Here is a 25,018-nt window from a genome sequence, read left to right as displayed (position 1 = left end):
TCCATTAAGATAGATATCTGCGACTGAAACATAAGGAAATGTATTGTAAAGTCGCTCAGGGGTATCTATATAAGAATCTAACTGCTAGCACCGTTTTCTATTACGCTGCCATACCGGCCACCTCGAGTGGAGCAGAAAGCGGACGCCCAGGGAAACATTAGGTGGCGCTGCCTTGACATTTCAGTTCCCTGATTAACCCGGGTGTTTGTAGCTGCTGTAGAGCACGTGGCCAGGGTTGATGGACCTAGTTGTGACCTTCACATTGGACAGCGAGGCTTGCGATGGGTTAGGACGGCTAGGAGCGTCCTTCTCTGATTATAGATAGTGCGTCCATAACAGAGGTCGGCAGGGGGATATTATTTTTGGAATATAACCCTCTAGGGAACGTCGGGCCCCTTAGATAGTAATGGTAGCTGTACTTGTACGGAATGTGTGTTAAGGTGTAGTTTTTTGTCATCATTTGGCCGAGTTTTTGACCAACATTTAGGTGAATTGTTGACCAACCTTTGAATGACTCAGTTATTGAGCAATATTTGACCAACCTTTAGCAAAATTATTGACCAACATTTGATAACTATTGAGCAACGTTTGACAATTAATGACCAACATTTGATAACTATTGAGCAACGTCTGACAACTATTGACCAACATTTGACAATTATTGACCAACACTTGACTCAATTATTGACAAACATTTGACAATTATTGACCAACATTTGACAATTATTGACCAACATTTGACAATTATTGACCAACATTTGACAATTATTGACCAACATTTGACAATTATTGACCTACATTTGACAATTATTGACCAACATTTGACAATTATTGACCAACATTTGACTCAATTATTGACCAACATTTAACTCAACTAATGACCGCATTCAACTAAATATTTGACCAAGATTTTGCGTTGGTGACAAATGTTGATCACAGCCAGAAGGTACCCCACCTATAACTTTACTGTAGGTACTCATTGAGTCTGATAGGATACCACAAAGTTGATAATAATAATACTTACAAAATTACTTTGCTATCTCTCAATTAAAGTTAAAAGTACCCACAGTCCTTCTGTTCCATGATTTTAATTGTTTCATTTTACATGTGTTTAGTCTAATCTGATACATTAAATACATTGTGGGAGTGTTCACTGATGGTAAAATCATAACAATGTGATAATCACTTGTGTGACTGTAATATGCTATATATAATCCTATAACATGTTTATATCTTGAGAATCCATGAAGCATATAAAATAGGATCATTTTCCCACGAGACATTTTATTCAATAGAAATTTAACCCCCCCCCCCCCCACCCTCCCTATTTTGCAATTATTCACTGATTAAAATCTCATATCTGCTGTAGTAAGGCTGAGAACAAAACGCCACATGAGCCAATTAAAACAGCCCCCCCCCCCCCCCCCCCAACTTTTTTTTTAGGTATCATGTGCATGGTGAATACAACCCGAATCAGCACACAAAACCCTCTATCAGACTTCATGAGCCAGATTGGCTTTCCCCAACCTCCCCAATAAAATGTACTTTATGTGGCCAAAATTTAATCAATAATCAACTTGGCATGTTTGCCAAATTTATCCCTGGCCAGGATAGCACATGAAAATCAAAACAAATAACCCAGTTTTTTTTTGTGTGGCTTTTTCCCCATCTGCACCATAAATTATTTTATGATTCTCTTCATATATTTTGGTCCACGTAAAATATAAAAAACCATTAATTGAATAAAGAAGTAGAAGGTGTATTTTAAATAAGTTTTTAAATTGTGTTCAACAAGTTTAAATATGAATAAATAATCCTAAATTGTGTTTACATTTTATTTTCAGGGGGACCTGAAGCACAGTCAGTTTATCATTTTAACTGTTCATGACTTAGGATGCAATCGTAAGTCAATTCAGTTTTTTTTTATACATTTGACTGCTTCCAAAAATCTTGCACATCACAGTTGACTGTTACAGTTACATATTTGTACCACACATATTATGTATGTAATCAGAGGCTAATATACTGTTACCAGAGGTGTTGCAAGGAGAGGAGGGGGGGGGGGTTAAAACAAAGACATGAAAGCTTTTATGAGGGGGGGGGGGTTGGTGAGGCGAAATAAACAGCAAAATTTAAAGGGATTAAAAAAAGGGGAGCGACACCTGACATAGCGGCACCTGACATAGCGACACCTGACATAGCGACACCTGACATAGCGACACCTGACATAGTGACTCTGCTGACTGTCACCACACTATATAGACATCACACATATAAAGTAAGTAACCATTGGCTAGTTTGGTGTTACCATTACATACAGACACCACACATAACATGTAATCTGTTGCTAGTTTACTCTTACAATAACTCCACGTAGACATCACAAATAATGTTTATCAGTGGCTAATCCACTGTTACCATAACACAGACACCCCACATATAACTTACATCACATGAAAGACTGAATCAATGTCAAGCCAGAAAACTCCAACTTTTGTCCCCCAGATTCCATGTGGACCAACTTCTTGGCCTCACCCTCCATGGAGGAGATCAACAGGCGGGGCGCCTTCATACATGTGGATATCCCTGGCCAGGAGGATGAGGCACCTGACCTACCTGCTGAGTAAGTGACCTTTGACCTGTCTGTTAGGTGACCTTTGACCTGTCTGTTAGGTGACCTTGCCACTTACCTGTCTGTCCCTCTTCACACCTTTTTGTCTTTGCTAAAATAAAAGAATGTGATGCCAGCTCTACAATGAGTTGCCAATGTCCACTACGCAATGTCCACTACTCTTATGGCCCTAGTGGTCGTAGAATGCACTACTGTGGTACCAGTGTTTAATTAGATCTATCAAGTACTGAGAATAATTAGCAATCAGTTTACACTGCATGTAAATCAGGCAATTTATTTTCATGCTCACTAATTGAAATGGGATATAATATACAAAAAAATATGTTGGCTTAATTAAAAAAAAATAGAGCACTTTTTTGTCACATGATCAATAACTGAATTACCACAACTATTATGGAAATGTTTCCTAATTAAATCTCTTTATTTACAAGCTGTTCCCCTCCCAATTACCATATTAACAGATGCTGCTTTGATTCTATAACAAATATTCTAATTTATGAGGGCACTGATATATGTATTATTTAGATTTACCTAGTGCAGTATTACCAAGTGAATTTGTAATTAGTTTGATCATAAATAATATCTAATCCTCTAGAATTTTTTTCTTGATGGTGCAAATTAAAACCAGTTTGTTGTAACTCCCGAGTTACCATTTCCCCATTTTTAAAAAGTCTAAATAATTCTTGGAATTCATACGAGTATCAATTTTGATGTAACAATGATTTAATCATTAACAATTTGTATCAGTTCTAGATGTTTGTAGTGTATAATATAAGGAAAAATTATTTTTTTTAAAAAGTGTTTGCAAAATTTGCCAAATCACCCTAATATTTAATATATTATTTTTTTTTAATAATTATTTTTTAACATACTGCAATTCTAACTTTTAAAAAGAATGTATTTCATGTTAAAATTGTAATGAAACAGAAGCTGCCAGTGTAATTGTCTAGGTAAGATAGGTTATTCAGTGCGAGTACAGGTTAGTCGGGGGGTCAGTTCATATTTTATTCACTGCTGCAGCCATCACTAGTCAGCCATGCCAGTTTGTCATTAAAAAAAGTTTCACTTCGCTGCAGTCAAAAAAAAAAAATTAAAGCCATATTTTTACTATATATATGACGACTGAAGAAGTTGTTTTATCATTTAGTTAATTATTTTCACTTTATAATTTGGTTATTTTATCATTGAATTTTTGTTGTTGAAATGACACACTTCTAAAGTGCCTAGCTGCGTTGTACAATTTATTTTTAAATCGTTTTCATCAAACGCTATTGAATTTAATTTTTAACAGCTCTGGCTAATCTAAATGGTAGCTCTGTTTCATTGTGTGGTTTGACCCCTGAAATCCTGAAGATTTTAAGTCAAATTTTGTAGAAATCCAAGTTATTTCTGTATTGAAAATAACAATAATTAAATCTCCATTTGACTTCAGACTACCCTGTGAGGGAATGAAATAAATAAATCTCCACCAAATGTCTTGTTTAAAGGGTTGTGATAAAAGTCTTGCTCCCACTCCCAGTTAACTGACCACTAGGGCAACGGCCAGCCTTTGCTTGTGATGGTGTGGTTTAGTTTTGTTTGAAATTTGTTTAACACAACTTTTTTATCATTTGGATTGTACATGTCAAAAAAGTAGAGTTGCCTGATTTTAATTTAATTTAAATTTTTGTTTCAAATACAAAAATTGCATCTCAAATGCTAAGTTTTTTTTAAAAAAAAGGTTCTTATTTCAATGTAATTAAAACTTACTGATTTGAGAATCAATGCATCTAGACTATATAGAAGTAGGTTTTTTTGTGTCTGGATTGAATTGTTCATGTTGTTGGTATTGCTTGACCTCATCTGGTAGAAAACATTGGAATTCTGTTCCATGCTAGGGATAGCTGTGGTTCTGTTCTGCCTTCAATTTTCTAGATCTAAATGACGCTGTCTTTTTAATGCCTGGGTTCTTTTTTTAAGACCAGTTGCAGTTACAGTAGAGCTGGTCTGAAAATACAGACTGCTGTTAAATAATTTAAAAAAATAATAATAAAATAAAAAACAGCTTTCGGGGCAAAAAAAAAAATAAATAAGAGGAAAATCAAGCTGTCTGACAGTTTAAAATGATGTGTCAGTTTTTTAGCATGTAGCACACACTGACTAGTTTGGATGATTGTTAACCTTTCATCTTTCTGTCTGCTGCGACAGATACCCGCCCAAGCACAAGTCAGGTTTAAACATGTGGTAATTAATATCTCATTATTTGATGTGAATGAGTTTATGACGTCATCATTTGTGGGTCTCCTGAATGACGAGAGACCCTAGAATGAACCAGCTGCCTGTTATGGCTATTTTTTTTTTAATTTCTCTTTGTACACTGCCATCTATTTTTGCGTTGCCTCGTTCCTCTATATTTTCACTCTATTATTTTTCGTTTACTTTTTACTGTTATGATTTTGCAATTACAGAATGTTTTTTTTTTTTTAATTTCTTCTTTCCATTAGCTTCTTTTAATGCTATTTTAATTTATTATTTGCATTTTTTTCCATGCATTTTCTTTTAAAACGAAAATTTTAACTAGAAAAAAGTGTGCATGAACTACTGACTGCATGGATAGATTAGAATGATACACCTCAACCACTGCGTGAGTTGATAAAGTAGGGATAGCTAAAGCAAGCTATAGATCTAGTCATTTGTTTTTCAGCCATCGTTAAAAAACAACCCAATATTGATAAATAGATATAATTATAATTGTTTCTTAAGTTTTGTTGGTGAATCATTCATTTATAAAAACGATTATTTTGTCCATATTTTCCATTAAATTTCATACAATTTTAAATCATTTCTGTACCTACATTTTTACTTTAAAATAAATCATTTCTGTTCATTTTTACTTTAAAATCGCTAGTGATGGCTGCAGTGTTTCATCATTTTAAAAATGTCAAAACCATATTTAGCTTGTTTGCATTTTTGAAAATCCTAGCAAACAGACTAATTTTTTTCTTTTTCAACATTAAAATGTGTGAGGTTATTTAAATTTATATTGGAATAAAAAGACTCCTCCCTCACCCCCTAACCTTAACTCCTGTTAATGTTCAACAAATGGTTAATCTCTTTACATCGACCATGAACAGTGACAAGGGAGACAAATCCGTGGCCCAATAATCAATTATATTAATTAGGTCACTTGATTGATTTTTTAAAACGGTTTTATGTTGTCTAAAATGTTCCAAAATATACAAACTAGCTTACACTTTTATAAATCGATTAGCTGTTAATTCACAGACTTAAGAGTATTTTCTTAGAAATTTATATAAATCTCTCAGTATATTAGTACTATCAGAAACAATTCGAAAAGTGCTGGTATGTTTTTGTGGTTGTTGTTAGTTCTGATATTGTGGGTACCTTTTATTTGACTTGATGTAATGTCGTAAAACGGCTTAATGTCGTAAGGAAGCTTCGTGCCTAGTGCTGTATTACTTGTTGTACAATGTAGCCTACATTGATCTCTACACATAAATAGAAAATTATTTTTTCTCTAATTAGATCTTTTAGAAAACCAGACAGCCAGTAAACAAATGACTGTAATAATTGGCCCCGAGGCATTTGGGTGCTGAATTAATTTGTTTGTATCATTATAAACCTTGTCTAAGTTTTGTCGTGCCTGAGTGCATAGGCCTTCATCATTACAATCTTATTTTTATTGTGTCTTGTATAAGATTTCATCTCGTTGTTTAGACAGACAGTAATGGCCATAGGCGTACTAATGCGGAGGTTCAACAGTACAGCAGCAGCATCGTTCGCCGATTAAAAAGAAGATTATTATATTCTCATAATGTACAGATTTAACATGTCCAAGAGACAACGAATTCAGATAAAAATCCCAGTGTCATTGCATTTTGAAATAGCCTATTACTTTTTCGCGAGGTTTGGACTTCGGTGGCGGCTAAAGTTTGTAGGTCTATAAACTTACCGTTTGTAGGTCTACAAACTTAACGTTTCTAGGTTTACAAACTGAACGTCTGTATCTCTAAACACTTAACGTTTGTAGGTCTACAAACTTAACGTTTGTAGGTCTACAAACTTAAAGTTGCCCAGCTCATACTTACATCAGTTTGTAATCCCTATATTTAACGACTTATTTTGGTATCTAAAAGTCCACACCGGCATATTACTATCACAGCTCGACTTGACTTAGTCCTCTTTGCTCCTGTTGTAACATTTAGATCGCAAAATTAATACAATTAATACAACATATACTATTGTGTAATTTCAACTTACCAGATATATATATATATATATATATATATATATATATATATATATATATATATATATATATATATATATATATATATATATATATATATATATGAAAAAGTAATATCTGCCTTCCACTAGTCACCCACAGAAATTTCAGTTGGTAGCTCAGATTCGTCTGGCATTTGGTAATAAATAAAAGCCAATGAAAAACGATAGTTACACGGAACGAACAGCACTTTTGTTTACTTCGTGTCTACATTCGTTTCTTTTTTTTTATGACCCCGCGAGTTTCGGTTTTGGCTCTAGGTTTAGTTGTGTGCGCGTGTTGTTGCACTTCATTTTTTTTGTTTGACATATGAGACTGGCCTTGACCCTTAGGGCCCAGTCAATCAATATGAATCTGTACTGTTGCCAGCCAATCCTGAATTCATGGCTTTTTCGGTTTTGGGAGGGGGGGGGGGGATCGGGGGGGGGGGGGGGGGTCGGTGAAGGATTGTGGCAAAAAAAAAATTGTGTATAGAGCGGGGAAGATGTCTGCAATGACGAAGTACCGACGTAGTGAAACTGAAGAAAGCAGAAAACAGACTTATTTTTTCTCCCCTAAAGTATGCTATTATTTCGGGACTTGGCTAAACTTGTAAACACTTTCAAATAGATTTACAACTCGGTCCTGTCAGGATTGTGGAGTCTACTAACGCGAGGAAGTGGGTAGGAAAATTAAATAATAAAATAACACCCCCCCCCCCCCACCAACTTGTATGTTTTTGATTGATGAACCATTAGCACTTTACCAACACACTTTAGAGTCATCAGTCTACTGGGTATTTTTTATTTATTTTTATTTTTGCCAAACATGGCTAAGATTATGCTTTTTAAGTTTGGGTATATATTCTATGGAGTGTATCTGCATATCTAAGTAATTTTTTAATTATTGTTCAACATTTGTTAATTAATTACGTGTTTCATACACATTTTCATGTACTTATAATTTCGAAAACGCGATTAATGTATAAGAACTATAATTTCCCCATTGACAGTCGTCTTCTTCTGTTCCCACCCCCACCCCCCCCCTCCACCCCCCTCACCAATTTCTACCCACTCTCCCATCAACTTTTCATTCATTACCTCCTACTTCTACCAAACGACCAATTCAACGTTCGTAACTTCCTACCATTTCTACCCACCCACAAACTTTTCACAACCCACCATCTCCACTCACCAACCTTTTTAAAAGCTTCCATATCTATCCAACAAATTACCCAACATTCATAATCTCCAATTTCTATCCAACCACTTGTTAATATTCATAACTTCCTCCCATTTTTAACTACCCACAAACTTTTCACAACCTCCAACCAAATTTAAAAAAAAAAACTCCTATATCTATCCACCAATTACTCAAACATTCATAATCTCCAATTTCTATCCAACCACTTGTAAACATTAATAACTTCCTCCCATTTTTAACCACCCACCAAACTTTAAAAACCTCCTATATCTATCCAACCAATTACTCAAACATTCATAATCTCCAATTCCTACTCACCAGCAAACCGACGCGCGTGTCCCACTTATCGATCTATCCTACAGGTTATGTTTGTCTGCGCGAGACAGCTCTCCCTCGTGACCTCATGCCTCGTTTTCGATGTAAAACATCACTTTAATTATTGACGCAATCAGAAGCCCTTATTTTCGCGTTATAATGTTTGTTTTAAATTGTTTTTATCATCTGCTTGTTGTTGCTGCTAAAAAAAAAAAACAACTGGTAAAGTGCGAACCAAGTTCATCCTTCAGTATTTAAAAGCCATTACACCCCCCTCCTCCCACTGCATTCCCTAACGCGAGTAGCGTTAAAGTTGACATGCTCACGTTCAATCAAATCTACTCGGATCTCAATTAGAGCACGATCAATTACGATCGCTCGGTTGATTGATACAAACATAACAAACAAGAGTAATTAAACAAATGTTCAACTTTTTAAAAATTGACCGGCATGATTATCAACCAGACCCCCCCTTCCCCCACCCCTGGGGTTTTATGTTGTCCGGCATCACTTTTAATAAGCCCCCCCCCCCTCCCCTGAGGCTTTCTATCGTCACGTTTTCTGTTCATTATGTTTGCTTTAAAAAGCCCATCAACTAGACTACCTAGAGAATAGTACATTGAGAAAGCCCATAAACTGGATAATCTATTGTCGAAATGGTACATTTAAAAGTCCATAAACTGGATCATCTATTGATGAAATGGTGCATTTAAAAGCCCAGAAAAAACTGGATTATCTCTTGATGAAATGTTACATTTAAACGCCCATAAACTGGATTATCTATTGATGAAAATCGTTGCTGGCGAATCTACTTGTTGTTGGCGAACACCACTGACATTGTTGGCGAACACTACGAACGTTGTCGGCGTACACCACTGGCAATGTCGGCGAACTCAGCTATCGTGTCTCCCTGCATTTAACCCCAGATAACCTCGACCCCCTCAGGCTGCTCACACACAACAGGTGAATTGATTTCTTGCCAAGGTCACCGCGACCCTGAACTTTGTGTGAAGATCTTTGCGTTTTTTAATGAGTGCGCTTAATTCGGCGGCACTTGCACAGACGAGGACTAATTAACCATAACGATCTGGGAATAGCTTTTTGATCTACCCGCAGGAATCTTTGTATTGTTAAATCTGACACCTGCGTGTAAAAATAGGAACATGAAACAACAGCCCGGCGTGGGAGAATATGTGCTGTAGATCAAATTACATCGATCGTTAAATGTATCGCGATATCGAGGGGCATCATATATATATATATATATATATATATATATATATATATATATATATATATATATATATATATATATATATATATATATATATATAATCAAATTAGCATGATTTATTCTAAACGTATGTTAACCTACACAAGTTTTCACTATTGTTGAAGCTTAGCTAAACTCTGACCACTGTCCTTTTATCCTAAAGCCGACTCTTACTATATCCTAGTGCTTACCGTTGAACAATATCACTGTTGTCTCTATTTAACGTTATAAATAGACTGCAACTGCTCGAGAAATGTAGATTTTGTGTTGTGATTTTTTGTTTTTGTTGATCAAACTATGGAACCCCGCCTTGTAAAATAACTGCAATACATTGATATCCTGACGGATGACAAAGGTTACGTCAACACACGTACATGGTAGTGTGGAGCACCAGACATTTGTTTACAATCTGTCACGTGATACCTTCACTCAGATCTGGCGGTCACGTGCTAGTCACGTGCGTGTGTGTGAGCATGTTTGTTGACATCGGCCGTAGGCCATTGATTCAACCTTCCTATCCTACAGGATATATAGGCCTTTTGACATATTGATTTTTTCTAGTTGTTGATGGGGGGGGGGGCACGTTGCATCTGTTAAATATATATATATATATATATATATATATATATATATATATATATATATATATATATATATATATATATATATATATATATATATATATATATATATATATATATATATATATATATCCAACCAGGCAAGCTGCATTGAGCCCTAATCCTAACTTATAAGATTTTCGTCCTTATTGATGTGTTGTGAATTTGATAATTGAGTTACGCTATCAGTTTGTTGCTTTCTTGATCGGCTTACAACTAATGAATACAATAATGACGGCTGTGATTAGGGTTTAGGTTTTGGGCATTGTGGTGTTGACGTAAGTGTTATTTTAATAGTATGCTACCTTTCAGCGTAACTTTTCTATGTTGAAAATACTCAATTATGAAAGCATTAATAAATATCAGAATCATTTTAAAAAAAAAAAAAAAAACCACCCCTTTCTCAGGAGTAACATTAGTTTTCTTGCCAACTTTGACCTTTGGCGTTATATTGTCACTGGGTTTGTTGTTTCACAGATACGAAGAACGAACCTCTGCGCATAACAAAAACAGAGTTTGTTTCCTGGGTTGTGTTTAAAACTTGAGACCACTCTATTCCAGTGTTTACCGTACGTGTTGTCCCATCTCTAAACACCAGCCTCTGACGTCATCGCCTTCAAAGGCGTCTCCGGTGAAGGCATCACCGCACGCACACCCTCCCCGCCTATTTGCACAAATTAGCAAAGGGAATCTTTAATTACACGCTCAATACAAAGGGGGGGGGGTGGATATAATCCACGTGTTCAAGACGCGGATGAACCATTGTAAGTCACGCGATACTCTAAAGTGCAAGGACATTTCCACAGAAATAATCTTTAAAAAAAATAATAATAATAATAATAAAATTCTGAATAGAAGGTTATAATGGTGGACCAAAGGCTCGCGTAATTATTTCCCTAACGATGAACCTACCCGCCCTCTGTAGGTTTCAGCTGCATCCCCCCTTTAATATATTAAATTAGTGGTAGACTCTATGATTTAAAACGAATCAAGACAATTGATAATCAACTTGAATTGTATTAGGAATATATAATGTATTTCAGATTATAATTATTTTAAACTACAGTCTTTTAGTTTTTAATGAAAATAATTTTGCAGAATTCTAAAGCGTTTCTTCTCTATAATCTTCACTTGGATTACTTCTAACACAATTAAGTATTACGTGTCAACTGGTTATGCGCCATGTAAACTGTTGACTTCGATTTCAGCCTGATTACCTTTCTGGATTTGCTTCCTTTGTTCATCCAAGAACAAACAACAAAGCAGCAGTTGTTTTGATTTTGGAGATACAAAGTGGTTGACTGTTTTCCTTGCACAATGCTTAACAGTATAACTTCCCTTTTTTTTGTCGAGCAGAATAGCTGCCCTTTGCGTGGATTGAATACACTACCTTACTTTTCGTTGTTACAGAATTAAGCAACATCCCCTGTGAAAATGGCCATATATATATATATATATATATATATATATATATATATATATATATATATATATATATATATATATATATATATGCATATGTGTGTGAGCTAAACAAAATTCCTCCGTTAACTGCCTGTAATCACCGCCTCATTTGTCATCCGACCTCCTCACAAACCAACGGCCTGGGACGCTGTATGGCTGGACACGGCCGTCGGGATACACGCTATTCGAGGCCCATGTGATTTCCCCTGCTAATTGTCGCCATAGAAGGCATAGCATGTTTGTGTGTGAGCGTTAATCCCACGCCATGATGGAATACGGGAGCCATCAACCACAGTGATGGAATATGGGAGCCATCCAACACAGTGATGGAATATAGGAGCCGTCCAACACTGATGAAATATGGGAGCCATCCCAGGTCACGATGAAATATGGGAGCCATCCCAGGTCACGATGAAATATGGGAGCCATCCCAGGTCACGATGAAATATGGGAGCCATCCAACACAATGATTTAATATTTGAGCCATCCAACACAATGATGGAATATTTGAGCCATCCAACACAATGATGGAATATTTGAGCCATCCAACACAATGGAATATGGGAGCCATCCAACACAATGATGAAATACGGGAGCCGTCTAACACTGAATATGGGAGCGATCCCAGGTCACGATGAAATATGGGAGCCATCCAACACAACGATATATTTTGGTGAGGAAGGCGAGATAAAAAAATATATGGATTCATTGTTATGCCCGGCTTACTGTCTACGTTGGTAGCACAATGGCTAGGTTTATTTCAAATGCTAATTTATGAGCAAAAAATTTAATCACCGTACTGTTGAGAGTAATCACTTCGTATTCTTATTGTTAACGTTTGTCTTTAGAGAGTAGCAAGGTAGTATTAATACTTTATCGTTCTCATTGTAAACGATTCTCTTTTTGTATGTGTAGAAAAACTGTCTTATTTCTTGTCGTTACTGTACTCAATGTAATCTTTGTAACTATTCAGTCAAATATGGAAACATCTTGAGCGAAAAAACGAAGTTTTTTTGTTTATATACTGAGATTAGCTACTGTATGAAATAAATTTATATCTACAACTACCTCCCCCCCCGCCCTCAATTTGCATCCACTGCACTGTATGTACGAGTGCGCTTTCTTGATAAGGAAATATTTGTTTATATTTCAACGTTGCCATGTTTTCTTGACTTTTTTTCCTACAGCTAATTTAGAAAGAAACTTATATTCGTGGTATGTTAGTGGTATGTTTGTTGTATATTCGTAGTATGTTGTTGGTTTTATTTTAATGGTGTGTTGGTGATTATGGTTCATATCGATGAGATGTACCCACATACCGACTAATATGTTAGGGTTACATACAATCTTGCACATTGTAATTACTAGGGTTCGAGCTAGGGTTATATTTGGGGGTGAACTATGATGATCGGCCATACAGATGTATCTGTAGGTTAAATCCACATGAACGTTGTATGTTTACCATACTTCAATATGTCTTGTGAACAAATGTGTGTACTTCAGTATGTTGTACAATTGTAGGTTTTTTTAACGCAAACATATTCTTACACATACGACCTTAAGTTGCACATTTTGACTTTTGGTTAACTTGTTTTCTTTCTCCAAATCGGCACAATTTCATGCATTCCTTTTCGGACAGATATGAGAGACCCAACATTTTGTATAGACGCCCCTACCCCCACACTCCCCAACACAAACTCCACTTTCCCAAATGCCCCCAACACAAACACCCCCACCCTCCCAACGCCCCCAACACAAACACCCCCACCCTACCCAAACGCCCCCAACACAAACACCCCCACCCTACCCAAGCGCCCCCAACACAAACACCCCCACCCTACCCAAACGCCCCCAACACAAACCCCCCCCCCCCCACCCTACCCAAACGCCCCAACGCAAAATCCTCCACTGTACAAACTCCCCCACTCTGCAAAACGTAAAAGTTGGGCTGGAAGGGTAAAACCACCGCTATTGATCCAGTCCAGCAATTTTCTAACCGACCTCTCTTTAAACTTTCCCCCCTCCCCCATCTCCCCCAATCGTCTGCTCAGGAATTCTCATGGCCCTCGCTTCCAAAAGTGTCCTCCGATAATTTCCACCTACCGACGGAATAGCGCTCGCGAGAGGAAAAAAAAAACCGAAGGCCGTAAGAAGAGAGAGCACTTTTCTTCCTGCCCCCCCCCCCCCCCCACACCCCCCCCCCCAGCCTGACAAACAGAGCGTAAAAGGGGCGCCATCGACTGACCAGATCACTGTCAGTCAAGACAGTGGTTGGTGGAGTGAAGGTGGGCGTCCTACGTAAATGGTCGGCTTTTTTTGTTGTTTATTATTATTATTTTTTTTTTTTTACGTAAGACCGTAAGATGATATCGATTTAAAATGAAGTATCTTAATTTAGGTTGTGAAGAACGCTGAAGAGTACACGGATACTTAACTTGAATAGTTCTAATTTGGTCTTCCGTGTTGAGCTTTAAAAAAAAATCGATCCAAGTTTTAGTCATAGATGTCAAGGTTATTGGAATGGTAATGATGACGCATGTGTTTACAGTTGAAACGTAACCAGGTATTTTGTTGATGTTCTGGTCGGCCGTAGACCATTCACAAGTAAAGCATTGAGTTGGGATGTCCAACACAAACTAAGGCCATCCAACAAGGCTGTACAACACAAACTACGGCCATCTAGTTAGGTTGTCCAATACAACCTTGGCCATCTATTTGGGATGTCCAACACAAACAATGGTCATCTAGTTGGTCTATCCAACACAAACATTGGCCATCTAGTAGGTCTATCCAACACAAACAATGGCCATCTTGCCAGGCTGTACAACACAAACTACGGCCATCTAGCAGGTTTATCCAACACAACATTGGCCATCTGTTAGGGCCGTCTAACACAAACTACGGCCTCTAGGGTACGTGTCTCGTCGAGCTATTGCACCTCTACACTTTGATTCAGAAATCCTACCAGAATATACCGTGTAGTCTATCCTACAGAAACAACTGACAAACTTGTGTTTTTGACACAAATGGTACTCCATACAACGCCCCTGGATACAGTAACGATGAATATACACGCAAGGCATCTTTAACATTGACACACGCATAAACCTCATCCTTAAAAAAATTCCTATCAGGCTCGTGGGGAACATTACGCGAAGATTACAATTAATTACATGGCTTTACCTATCGCCATGTACTGACAGCATAGATCCTATAGCGCGCTTAACAGGCATCCAATCCCTGATATTCAATACGTTTTTATCTTTCTACGTTTTGCTATTTTCTATCAAACTAATATTTCAATTTTTTTTCTCCAGTGAACTTAACATGGTTATGTTAATCTGTGCAGTAATCTATACTTACATGAATATCTAGTTTAGCCGTATGAATATCTATTTTAGCCGCAAGAATATCTATTTTAGCCGCAAGAATATCTATTTTAGCTGCAAGAATATCTATCATAGCTGCAAGAATATCTATTTTAGCGCAATAATATCTATTTTAGCGCAAGAATATCTATTTTAGCGCAATAATATCTATTTTAGCGCAAGAATATCTATTTTAGCTGCAAGAATATCTATCATAGCTGCAAGAATATCTATTTTAGCGGAAGAATATCTATTTTAGCGCAAGAATATCTATTTTAGCGCAATAATATCTATTTTAGCGCAAGAATATCTATTTTAGCCGCAAGAATATCTATTTTAGCGCAAGAATATCTATTTTAGCCAACGTTGCTGAAAACTGGCCACACTTTATTAGCACGCGCAATATGTAAATTAATTTATGTTCTAGCTTTGAGCATCTAAGCTCCAGACTTATATTATTTATCTGGCTATGTCATACTTTACACTAAATAAAAACTGAATACACACATACACCACATAACCCGATTATTATTATTTACCTGGCTGTGTGATATATTAGATACTTCAACTAAAAAACGGAACACAATTACACACAGATCTCATATCCAGCTCCATAATTTATGTGTCTAATATATTAATTACTTCAGCTAAAAAACGAAATACATACACATACACACAGACACATATCACATATCCAGCTTCATAATTTATCTGTCTAATATATTAATTGCTTCAGCTAAAAAACGAAACACATACACCTACACACAGACACATATCACATATCTAGTTTCATAAAAACGGAACACATACAAACATAAACATATGACATCACAAATCCAGCTTCATAAAAACGGAACACATACAAACATAAACATATGATATCACAAATCCAGCTTCGTAAAAACGGAACACATACACACAGACACATATCTCATATCCAGCTTCATAATTTACCTGGTTTTGTAATACGTTCGGTATTTCAACTAAAAAAACCTAACACACACACACACACACTTTTAACTAAAAAGTCACACACATGTTTAACTAAAAACACATACATACACACACCACATCTGAGAGTAACACCAAATAGTACTCACAGGGCCACCATTTTAATTATCTACCGCACATTTAAACCAGCTGTACTAAAGTTAGGAAACATTCTGCTCAACATTTTATTTTACGGACGTTCTAATTCCTGTGGTGTCTTGGTCATCGACTGCCGTGTATCTATATTTGACTTATTATTATATAATCTGTGTATACAATCAATTCATTTTATCTTGCATAATATGATCAGCATATTTAGACACCATGTCAGGTCTCAGTATATTTAGACACCATGTCTGACATTACCTGTATATTTAGACACCATATCAGGTGTCAGTAAATTTAGACACCATGTCAGGTCTCAGTATATTTATACATCATGTCAGGTTTCAGTATATTTAGACACCATGTTAGGTCTCAGCATATTTAGACACCATGTCAGATGTTGCCAATATATCTGAACACTTGACCTTCAGTGAACAGTTAGACACGATGCCACCCGTCCTTGACCCTTGAACCTACCATGACAGTGGCTGAGACTGACCTCTCTGGAACCATGACACCAACAAGCGTGTCGCGTCTACCGGCACATCTCGCATCACTCACACGTCCTCACCTGACATGGAGACTCCTGTCATAGTGATAGCACGACTAACACGTCCTTCATCGTTAGTCTAATCCTGACAGAGATTGATGTCATAGTTTTTAACTCCTTTTTTTCAGTTGCAGTTACAAAATCTAATTTCTATCTTTTAAAACAAGGTTGCCGTAGTTATGGTGTGTTTAATTTGTGAGGATTCTAACACTATCCGTTTTATTACTATATTATAAAAATGAACTTTTTATCCCGTTCTCACGTGAAACATAAGAATAATTTCCTAACCGAGTCTTCCTTTTTGATGTTACTGTCGGCATGAGAGACTTGTACGAGCTTACCTACCCTCGCTTTATGATGCCAGATTGTGTTTCACGAGCAACCACATACAGACAGAGACACATACAGACACAGACACACAGACACATACAGACACATACAGACACACACAGACACAGACACATACAGACACATACAGACACAGACACATACAGACACAGACACATACAGACACAGACACATACAGACACAGACACATACAGACACAGACACATACAGACACAGACACATACAGACACAGACACATACAGACCAGCCATAACGAGGTTTGTGAGAAGTCATATGCATGACTGTGTCCTTCGGCAACGTTTTGAGTAGCCGTACACAGGGACCGCGTTATTTCTGATAAAATATGCGTTAAAACTTAAACCGCTTGCAAATAACCAGCGTTAAACTTCAACTCAACCCTCTTGAATACAGGTATGGTTGTGCTAAATGTGTGCTGCCCGCTTGTGTGATTTCTTAGCAGCCATGCTGCACTCTCATTCCCAGAATTGCTACCTTGCTACACTAGCGCATCTACATCCAGAGTCGTTTGTCACCACATCACGAGCTAGCCACATATGCCCTCCCGTGCCCTCCCATATGCCGTGTGTCACCACACCACGAGCTAGACACATTACACCCCCTTGCCCACCCATATCTCTCACTTGTTACCACACCCCCCCCCTCCCCGCTTTAGATCTGTTTCTAATTAAAGCTTTACATTCTCTCGCCTTCCCTCCATCAATCCATCCTCAATTATCGGCTACAACCCCCCTCCCCCAGCACCCCCATCTCCCCCCTGTCGACATGACTTCATTCAGATTTATCAAAACCATTATGCCGACTGACGTCATTTGTTGGTCACTGTCTCCCAAGCCCTCTAATATTGATCTCTGTGGAAAAATAATCCCGCTCTTCTTTATTCCACAATTGGAAAGTGATTTAGGTAAGGTTGCTCTGGCAGGGGATCTAACTACCGACATCTTTTTTTTTTTAACTCATCCCATTTCCTAATGGACTAGTCCAGTTTATTCTTTCACAGTTGAGGGGGGGGGGGTGGTTGAACGAAAAATAACGGTTTTAACAAATACCCCGCTGCTATTGTACATTTATTACTCGCGGATTTTAAAGATCCAGGGCTTAAAAAAAAGAATCGTCGACTGGGATTTGGATGTGATGGTGGTTTGTTTATGTGTCTTTAATACAGGAACTTTGTTTTTTTTTTAAGTTCATCTGGTGCAGTGGTTCTTAACTTTGGTTCAATCGAACCCTAGGGGTTTAGTGAGTTAGTTTCTAGGGTTCAGTGGATGTCAAGACACACACACAACTTGCATAATTTACGATCGAATTTAGCCAATGCGGACGATAGAACTATTTAGAAGGGTTCTGTGAATGCATATATAAAACTGGTGGGGTTCGGTACCCCCAAAAAATGTTAAGAACCACTGGTTATTAAGTGAAAGAAGAAAACGATACATTAAGCTAATGGCCAGTGATCCGCTTACTTGGAAAGGGGGTTGGGGGTAAGTGTAATTTGAAGTAGTGGTAACTTTAAGCCGGTGGTTTAGTGCTGATAAAGTACCCTTTCGGACCTTACGGTCCATGGTGGGGGCAGGTGAAGTAGAGTTCACTGAAGTGACCTCGGCATATGAAGCTATAATTTGAGTTTGCATCATACAGGTTTGCAGTATCAGCTCAGATCCCGTACAAACACACGTTGCTTTAACCTGTGCATTTAGCCTTTAACAAACAAATACACAATATAGTTACCCGTGCATTTAGCCTTTAACAAACAAATACACAATACAGTTACCCGTGCATTTAGCCTTTAACAAACAAATACACAATACAGTTACCCGTGCATTTAGCCTTTAACAAACAAATACACAATACAGTTACCCGTGCATTTAGCCTTTAACAAACAAATACACAATACAGTTACCCGTGCATTTAGCCTTTAACAAACAAATACACAATACAGTTACCCGTGCATTTAGCCTTTAACAAACAAATACACAATACAGTTACCCGTGCATTTAGCCTTTAACAAACAAATACACAATACAGTTACCCGTGCATTTAGCCTTTAACAAACAAATACACAATACAGTTACCAGTGCATTTAGCCTTTAACAAACAAATACACAATACAGTTACCCGTGCATTTAGCCTTTAACAAACAAATACACAATACAGTTACCCGTGCATTTAGCCTTTAACAAACAAATACACAATACAGTTACCCGTGCATTTAGCCTTTAACAAACAAATACACAATACAGTTACCCGTGCATTTAGCCTTTAACAAACAAATACACAATACAGTTACCCGTGCATTTAGCCTTTAACAAACGTATACACAATACAGTTACCCGTGCATTTAGCCTTTAACAAACGTATACACAATACAGTTACCCGTGCATTTAGCCTTTAACAAACAAATACACAATACAGTTACCCGTGCATTTAGCCTTTAACAAACGTATACACAATACAGTTACCCGTGCATTTAGCCTTTAACAAACAAATACACAATACAGTTACCCGTGCATTTAGCCTTTAACAAACGTATACACAATACAGTTACCCGTGCATTTAGCCTTTAACAAACGTATACACAATACAGTTACCCGTGCATTTAGCCTTTAACAAACGTATACACAATACAGTTACCCGTGTAAACAGCCCTCCTGGACGCCCTAATCAGTTCTTACCTGTCTGACCCCTACCTGTTGTTTAACAGCGAGACCTGATTGTGCTCAGGTAAATCTGCTACCTATTAAAAACGGCTTTGCCAAGTCCGGCTACTGTGGATTTGCCACCAGATAATTAACATGAAGATAAAAAACCAGGGGCGATAATCAGCTAAAACAAAATGTTGTCTTGGTTTAATCTAATAAAAAAAAAGTTCTCTGTGTTGCTGACAAAACTACCAGCGTGTTTGAAAGTTTCTAAGAAGTGGGGGTGGAATTTTGGGATTTAATTTATAAGATTCTGTAGGATGAATTTTTTCTTTAATTTTATGCTTGGGACACACACTATTGAAGTGAGCGCAACCAAATAAACTTTTAGTCTCGATTACGATCACATTTAAGTGATATGCTCGTAAGACTGATAAGATGGACATACCCCCGTGTATGCTATCAAGGATATACTTTCGAAATACCAAACATTCCAATTAGACCAGGGGTCGGCAACCTGCGGCTCGCGAGCCGCATGCGGCTCTTTTGATATCAAGATGCGGCTCTCCAGCTCCTTGCACAAATACTAATAATCTTAATCAAAAAATGAAATATTTGAATAAAAAAAAATGTTAGTGGCTCTTTGAAACCAGGGAAATTTTGAAAATTGTAACTTTTGGCTCTTCCGCTTCAAAAGGTTGCCGACCCCTGAATTAGACAATTGTATTGTTCTCATGCAAACAAAGCTCTTTTCACCTCTTTAGAAAGCTAACAAAAAAAATACCAACACAAAAAACTCGATATCTAGCTTGCAGACACCTTTTTGTGTGCGAAATCTTAAAGCTAATGACAGCTCCCCTGTTGTGTCATGTCCTTCTTTAAATGACAGCCTCCCTAATATGTCATGCCATGACAGCTGACAGCACCTGAATGTGAAATCGATTTTTTGTTCAGGTAATTGTATTATCCGGATTACATATCAGGGCCGAGTCCAACTGTTCATGTTTAATTATCCACTGCCAACGGCGCCACTTTGAGCAAACCCCCTCACACCCATCCCCCTTATTTATGTAACAGTAGGGGTCAAGGCTAGGCCCTGTATTGATTTCCTGCTGTTCTTGATGACCCCCACCAGCCTAGGACAAACGGATCGAAGCAATTGTTTGAATAAAATACAGTAGAGTGTTGCACAATGTTGCAGTATTGTGTGAGATGCTACTCTCTAACTCCACTGGAACAATCGTCCCGCTAATGGCGGTCGTTACGTACAACCTTGGTGGATGCTGTCTGTTGTAGCTGACGTTGTATCCTACAGCTATAGTTGTGTTGATGGCAAGTATTGTAGGCTGGCGTTGTTAGCTGCGGCTATGGCTGTATAGCTGCCAATTGTTCGAACTTGACACGATGGCTGTATAGCTGCCAAATGTAAACTGAGGCTATGGCTGTATAGCTGCCAGATGTTCTAACCTGATGCTATGACTGTATAGCTGCCAAATGTTCTAACCTAATGCTATGGCTGTATAGCTGCCAGACACGATGGCTGTATAGCTGCCAAATGATCAAACCAGATACTATGGCTGTATAGCTGCCAAATGTTTCAACCAGGTACTATGGCTGTATAGCTGCCAAATGTTCCAACCTGATACTATGGATGTATAGCTGCCAAATGATCAAACCAGATACTATGGCTGTATAGCTGCCAAATGTTCCAACCAGGTACTATGGCTGTATAGCTGCCAAATGTTCCAACCTGATACTATGGATGTATAGCTGCCAAATGATCTAACCAAATACTATAACTATATAGCTGCCAAATGTTCTAACCTGAAGCTATGGCTGTATAGCTGCCAAATGTTCTAACCTGAAGCTATGGCTGTATAGCTGCCAAATGTTCTAACCTGAAGCTATGGCTGTATAGCTGCCAAATGTTCTAACCTGATGCTATGGCTGTATAGCTGCCAAATGTTCTAACCTGATGCTATGGCTGTATAGCTGCCAAATGTTCTAACCTGATGCTATGGCTATATAGCTGCCAAATGTTCTAACCTGATGCTATGGCTGTATAGCTGCCAAATGTTCTAACCTGATGCTATGGCTGTATAGCTGCCAAATGTTCTAACCTGATGCTATGGCTGTATAGCTGCCAAATGTTCTAACCTGATGCTATGGCTATATAGCTGCCAAATGTTCTAACCTGATGCTATGGCTGTATAGCTGCCAAATGTTCTAACCTGATGCTATGGCTGTATAGCTGCCAAATGTTCTAACCTGATGCTATGGCTATATAGCTGCCAAATGTTCTAACCTGATGCTATGGCTGTATAGCTGCCAAATGTTCTAACCTGATGCTATGGCTGTATAGCTGCCAAATGTTCTAACCTGATGCTATGGCTGTATAGCTGCCAAATGTTCTAACCTGATGCTATGGCTGTATAGCTGCCAAATGTTCTAACCTGATGCTATGGCTATATAGCTGCCAAATGTTCTAACCTGATGCTATGGCTGTATAGCTGCCAAATGTTCTAACCTGATGCTATGGCTGTATAGCTGCCAAATGTTCTAACCTGATGCTATGGCTGTATAGCTGCCAAATGTTCTAACCTGATGCTATGGCTATATAGCTGCCAAATGTTCTAACCTGATGCTATGGCTGTATAGCTGCCAAATGTTCTAACCTGATGCTATGGCTGTATAGCTGCCAAATGTTCTAACCTGATGCTATGGCTATATAGCTGCCAAATGTTCTACCCTCCCGCTCTGGATACCCCCCACTCTGTAGATAGTGCCGGAAGTTGCTGTGTGATTGACACCCAATCGATCTCTTGTATTTTCCTGATCTTCACATTTATTCAAGCAATGCTTGCTACAATCTCATCACAAATTGACGTTTCGTATTTTTCAATCGAAGCAGGCAGATATTGCCACGTATGATAGAAATATTATTGTGATTTTATTTATTTACGTTGTGTTAAAACTGATCCGATTTTTCAACATTCGGCAACGGGGACTGTTTGCGCGTATGGAGAAGTCAAGTTGGAATTTCTTGAATAACTGTTCGAGTTGTGGTACTTGTATGACGCGACCCACGCATTGTAATTATGAACAATAGTAGAACTTTTTGGTCCCCTCTTTGATGGTCCACGTTTTTTGTGATCCACGCTTACATGATCCATGTATTGTTAGTCTACATTATTGGGCTTGTAAGTTGTTAAAGTAGCTTACCAAGTTCTCGCTCCGGTAGTTGCCAGATGGCGTTTTTTTGTTTTTTCAAACCAAATGTGAATATTTTTTATTTATTTTTTTTTAAGTTATGAAATCTACTTTCGTTTTTGGAATAAAAAAAACTCCGACAATAAGTTGTTTTAAGTAAATTAAGTTTAAAATAACACACACACACACAAATATATTATATTTTATATAGATCTAGAATACAACCTGTATAATAATAATACATCTATAGTCTATATAAAATATGATATTTATAGGCCTAAAAGATTTCAATCGTAAATCTGAAATCAAGCCTAATTTAATTAATAAATATATATAGCCTAGATCTAGAGTCTAGATCTAGAATTCTATTTCTAGATCTATGACTTAAAAAAAACCCTCTTGAAAATTCCGACTTAGACAGTAACATACGACATACAGGATTTATTTTTAATTTATAGACTCAAGAGTAGTCTAGAGATCTAGATTCTAGATCTAGTTTCTTTTATTTTACAGTGTAGTTGAGTGGAATTAATTACTAAATTACTAAATAGGCTATTTACTTTAAGACAGGTAGACTAGAATATGTTCAATATCAATTTATATATAGAATCTAGATTATTCTAGATCTAGCGAAGTTTAGTGTAGTCTTGTTGTAGAACTTAAGAACTAAATCTAGAGTGTAGGCAACTGTAGTAATTTAGATCTAGAATCTAGTACTGTGTGACGTCATTTTAGGGGGTGGGGGTCTGGCTTTTTGTGACGATGTGTAGGGGGAGGGGGGGGGGGGGGTAAAAATCGTCTAAAAAATGCGTGACGTCATTTATAGATGACCCCCATGGAGAAGATCCACACAGAAACAGTTTAAGGAAATGGGCCTAACATTCAAACAGGTAGAGGTACCAACATGATTTTAGAGATTATGTAGATATACATATATATATATATATAGGGAGAGGGGTAGAGAGAGAGAGAGAGGGTTCATCTGTAAATTGCATCACACATTTTATGATGATTTTTACCTCCCCCTCATAAAGGAGGGCAGTAAAAAGAAGAATGTATGTTAGCTGGGTAATCCTAATTTATATAAGCAGATTATTGTGGTAAATAAAAGTCAACATATCTAGCCTAACAAAATGCCATGAATTTAAAATATATATTATGACTTAGAGAAAGTTTGGTGAAATGGAAATATCTGCAAATTTGATTTATTGATGATGTGTAACTTGTTTATATTATTCCTTTGGAGCTGATATTAATAAAAAGTTAATGAAATTATAGAGTTTTATCCAATTGATGTTTCTAAAGCCTTGCATGAACTTAATTTAAATATATTTAGCTGCCCAGGCAAAGAACCCATGAATTTTCCAGAATTGGCTTGTCGTTTGACCGATGGTAACAAAGAGAATCACCCAGGATCTTCGCTGATAAGAAAATCTGAAGACATACCTTATTCTTCTATATCTAAATGTGATTTGTCTAATGAAAATATTTATTCAGTGACAATTGCTAAAGATATTTTACCATTATTTCAAACATCATCTTTTGAAATGTTGTTTTCTATCTCTAAACCTTCCACAATTTCTTCAAGTTTCAAGAGATATTTTAACATCATTGCCTACTTCCCACAGTTCTTATGTTCAAAATTTGCAATTTTCTGAGAAACAAAGTAATGATAAATTTGTACCCAGTGTTTTAGTTTCAGCTCCATTAAAATTTAATAAACCAATCAATTTCAAAATTAAATGTTTCTTATCCCATATGAAAGTAGTCTGTTTTATTTAAGAAAAATCACCTTTAAAAAAATTTAATGTTTGAATGTCAATAAATTGTTGACATGGACTGGTTTGCGGGTAAGCTTTTATACTTAGTGTACAATAAAGATTCAGTTTTGATGTCAATATAGTTGCTTCTGAAAGAATTAAACTATAAACAATAGCATTTATATTAATATCTCAATGGCAGTTCTATACTTTCATCATTGTTTTCAAATAACAAAACAGAACTACAGTTTTAAAA

At 37.1% G+C, this 25,018-nt stretch overlaps 1 protein-coding gene across 3 annotated transcripts in view; it reads left to right on the top strand.

Moving 5' to 3' along the window:
- The window catches only part of LOC131934621 (uncharacterized protein ZK1073.1), an 89,273-nt gene that overhangs the window by 14,358 nt on the left and 49,897 nt on the right, over positions 1 to 25,018 (top strand). For 2 of the 3 annotated variants that reach the window (XM_059290692.1, XM_059290693.1), the window contains exons 3-5: positions 1,845 to 1,902; positions 2,506 to 2,623; positions 4,820 to 4,855. In XM_059290692.1, coding sequence (XP_059146675.1) covers positions 1,845 to 1,902; positions 2,506 to 2,623; positions 4,820 to 4,855 — 212 coding nt within the window. The remainder of the gene's footprint in view (positions 1 to 1,844; positions 1,903 to 2,505; positions 2,624 to 4,819; positions 4,856 to 25,018) is intronic. The other variant, XM_059290694.1, reaches the window with a different exon arrangement.

Source organism: Physella acuta, unplaced genomic scaffold, assembly GCF_028476545.2.
Source record: "Physella acuta isolate Inbredline_101_S28 unplaced genomic scaffold, ASM2847654v3 ptg000114l, whole genome shotgun sequence".
In the NCBI taxonomy this organism is placed as follows: Eukaryota; Metazoa; Mollusca; class Gastropoda; family Physidae; genus Physella; species Physella acuta.
Note: the sequence above shows the minus strand (reverse complement) of the source record. Positions and strands in the feature narration are given on the sequence as shown.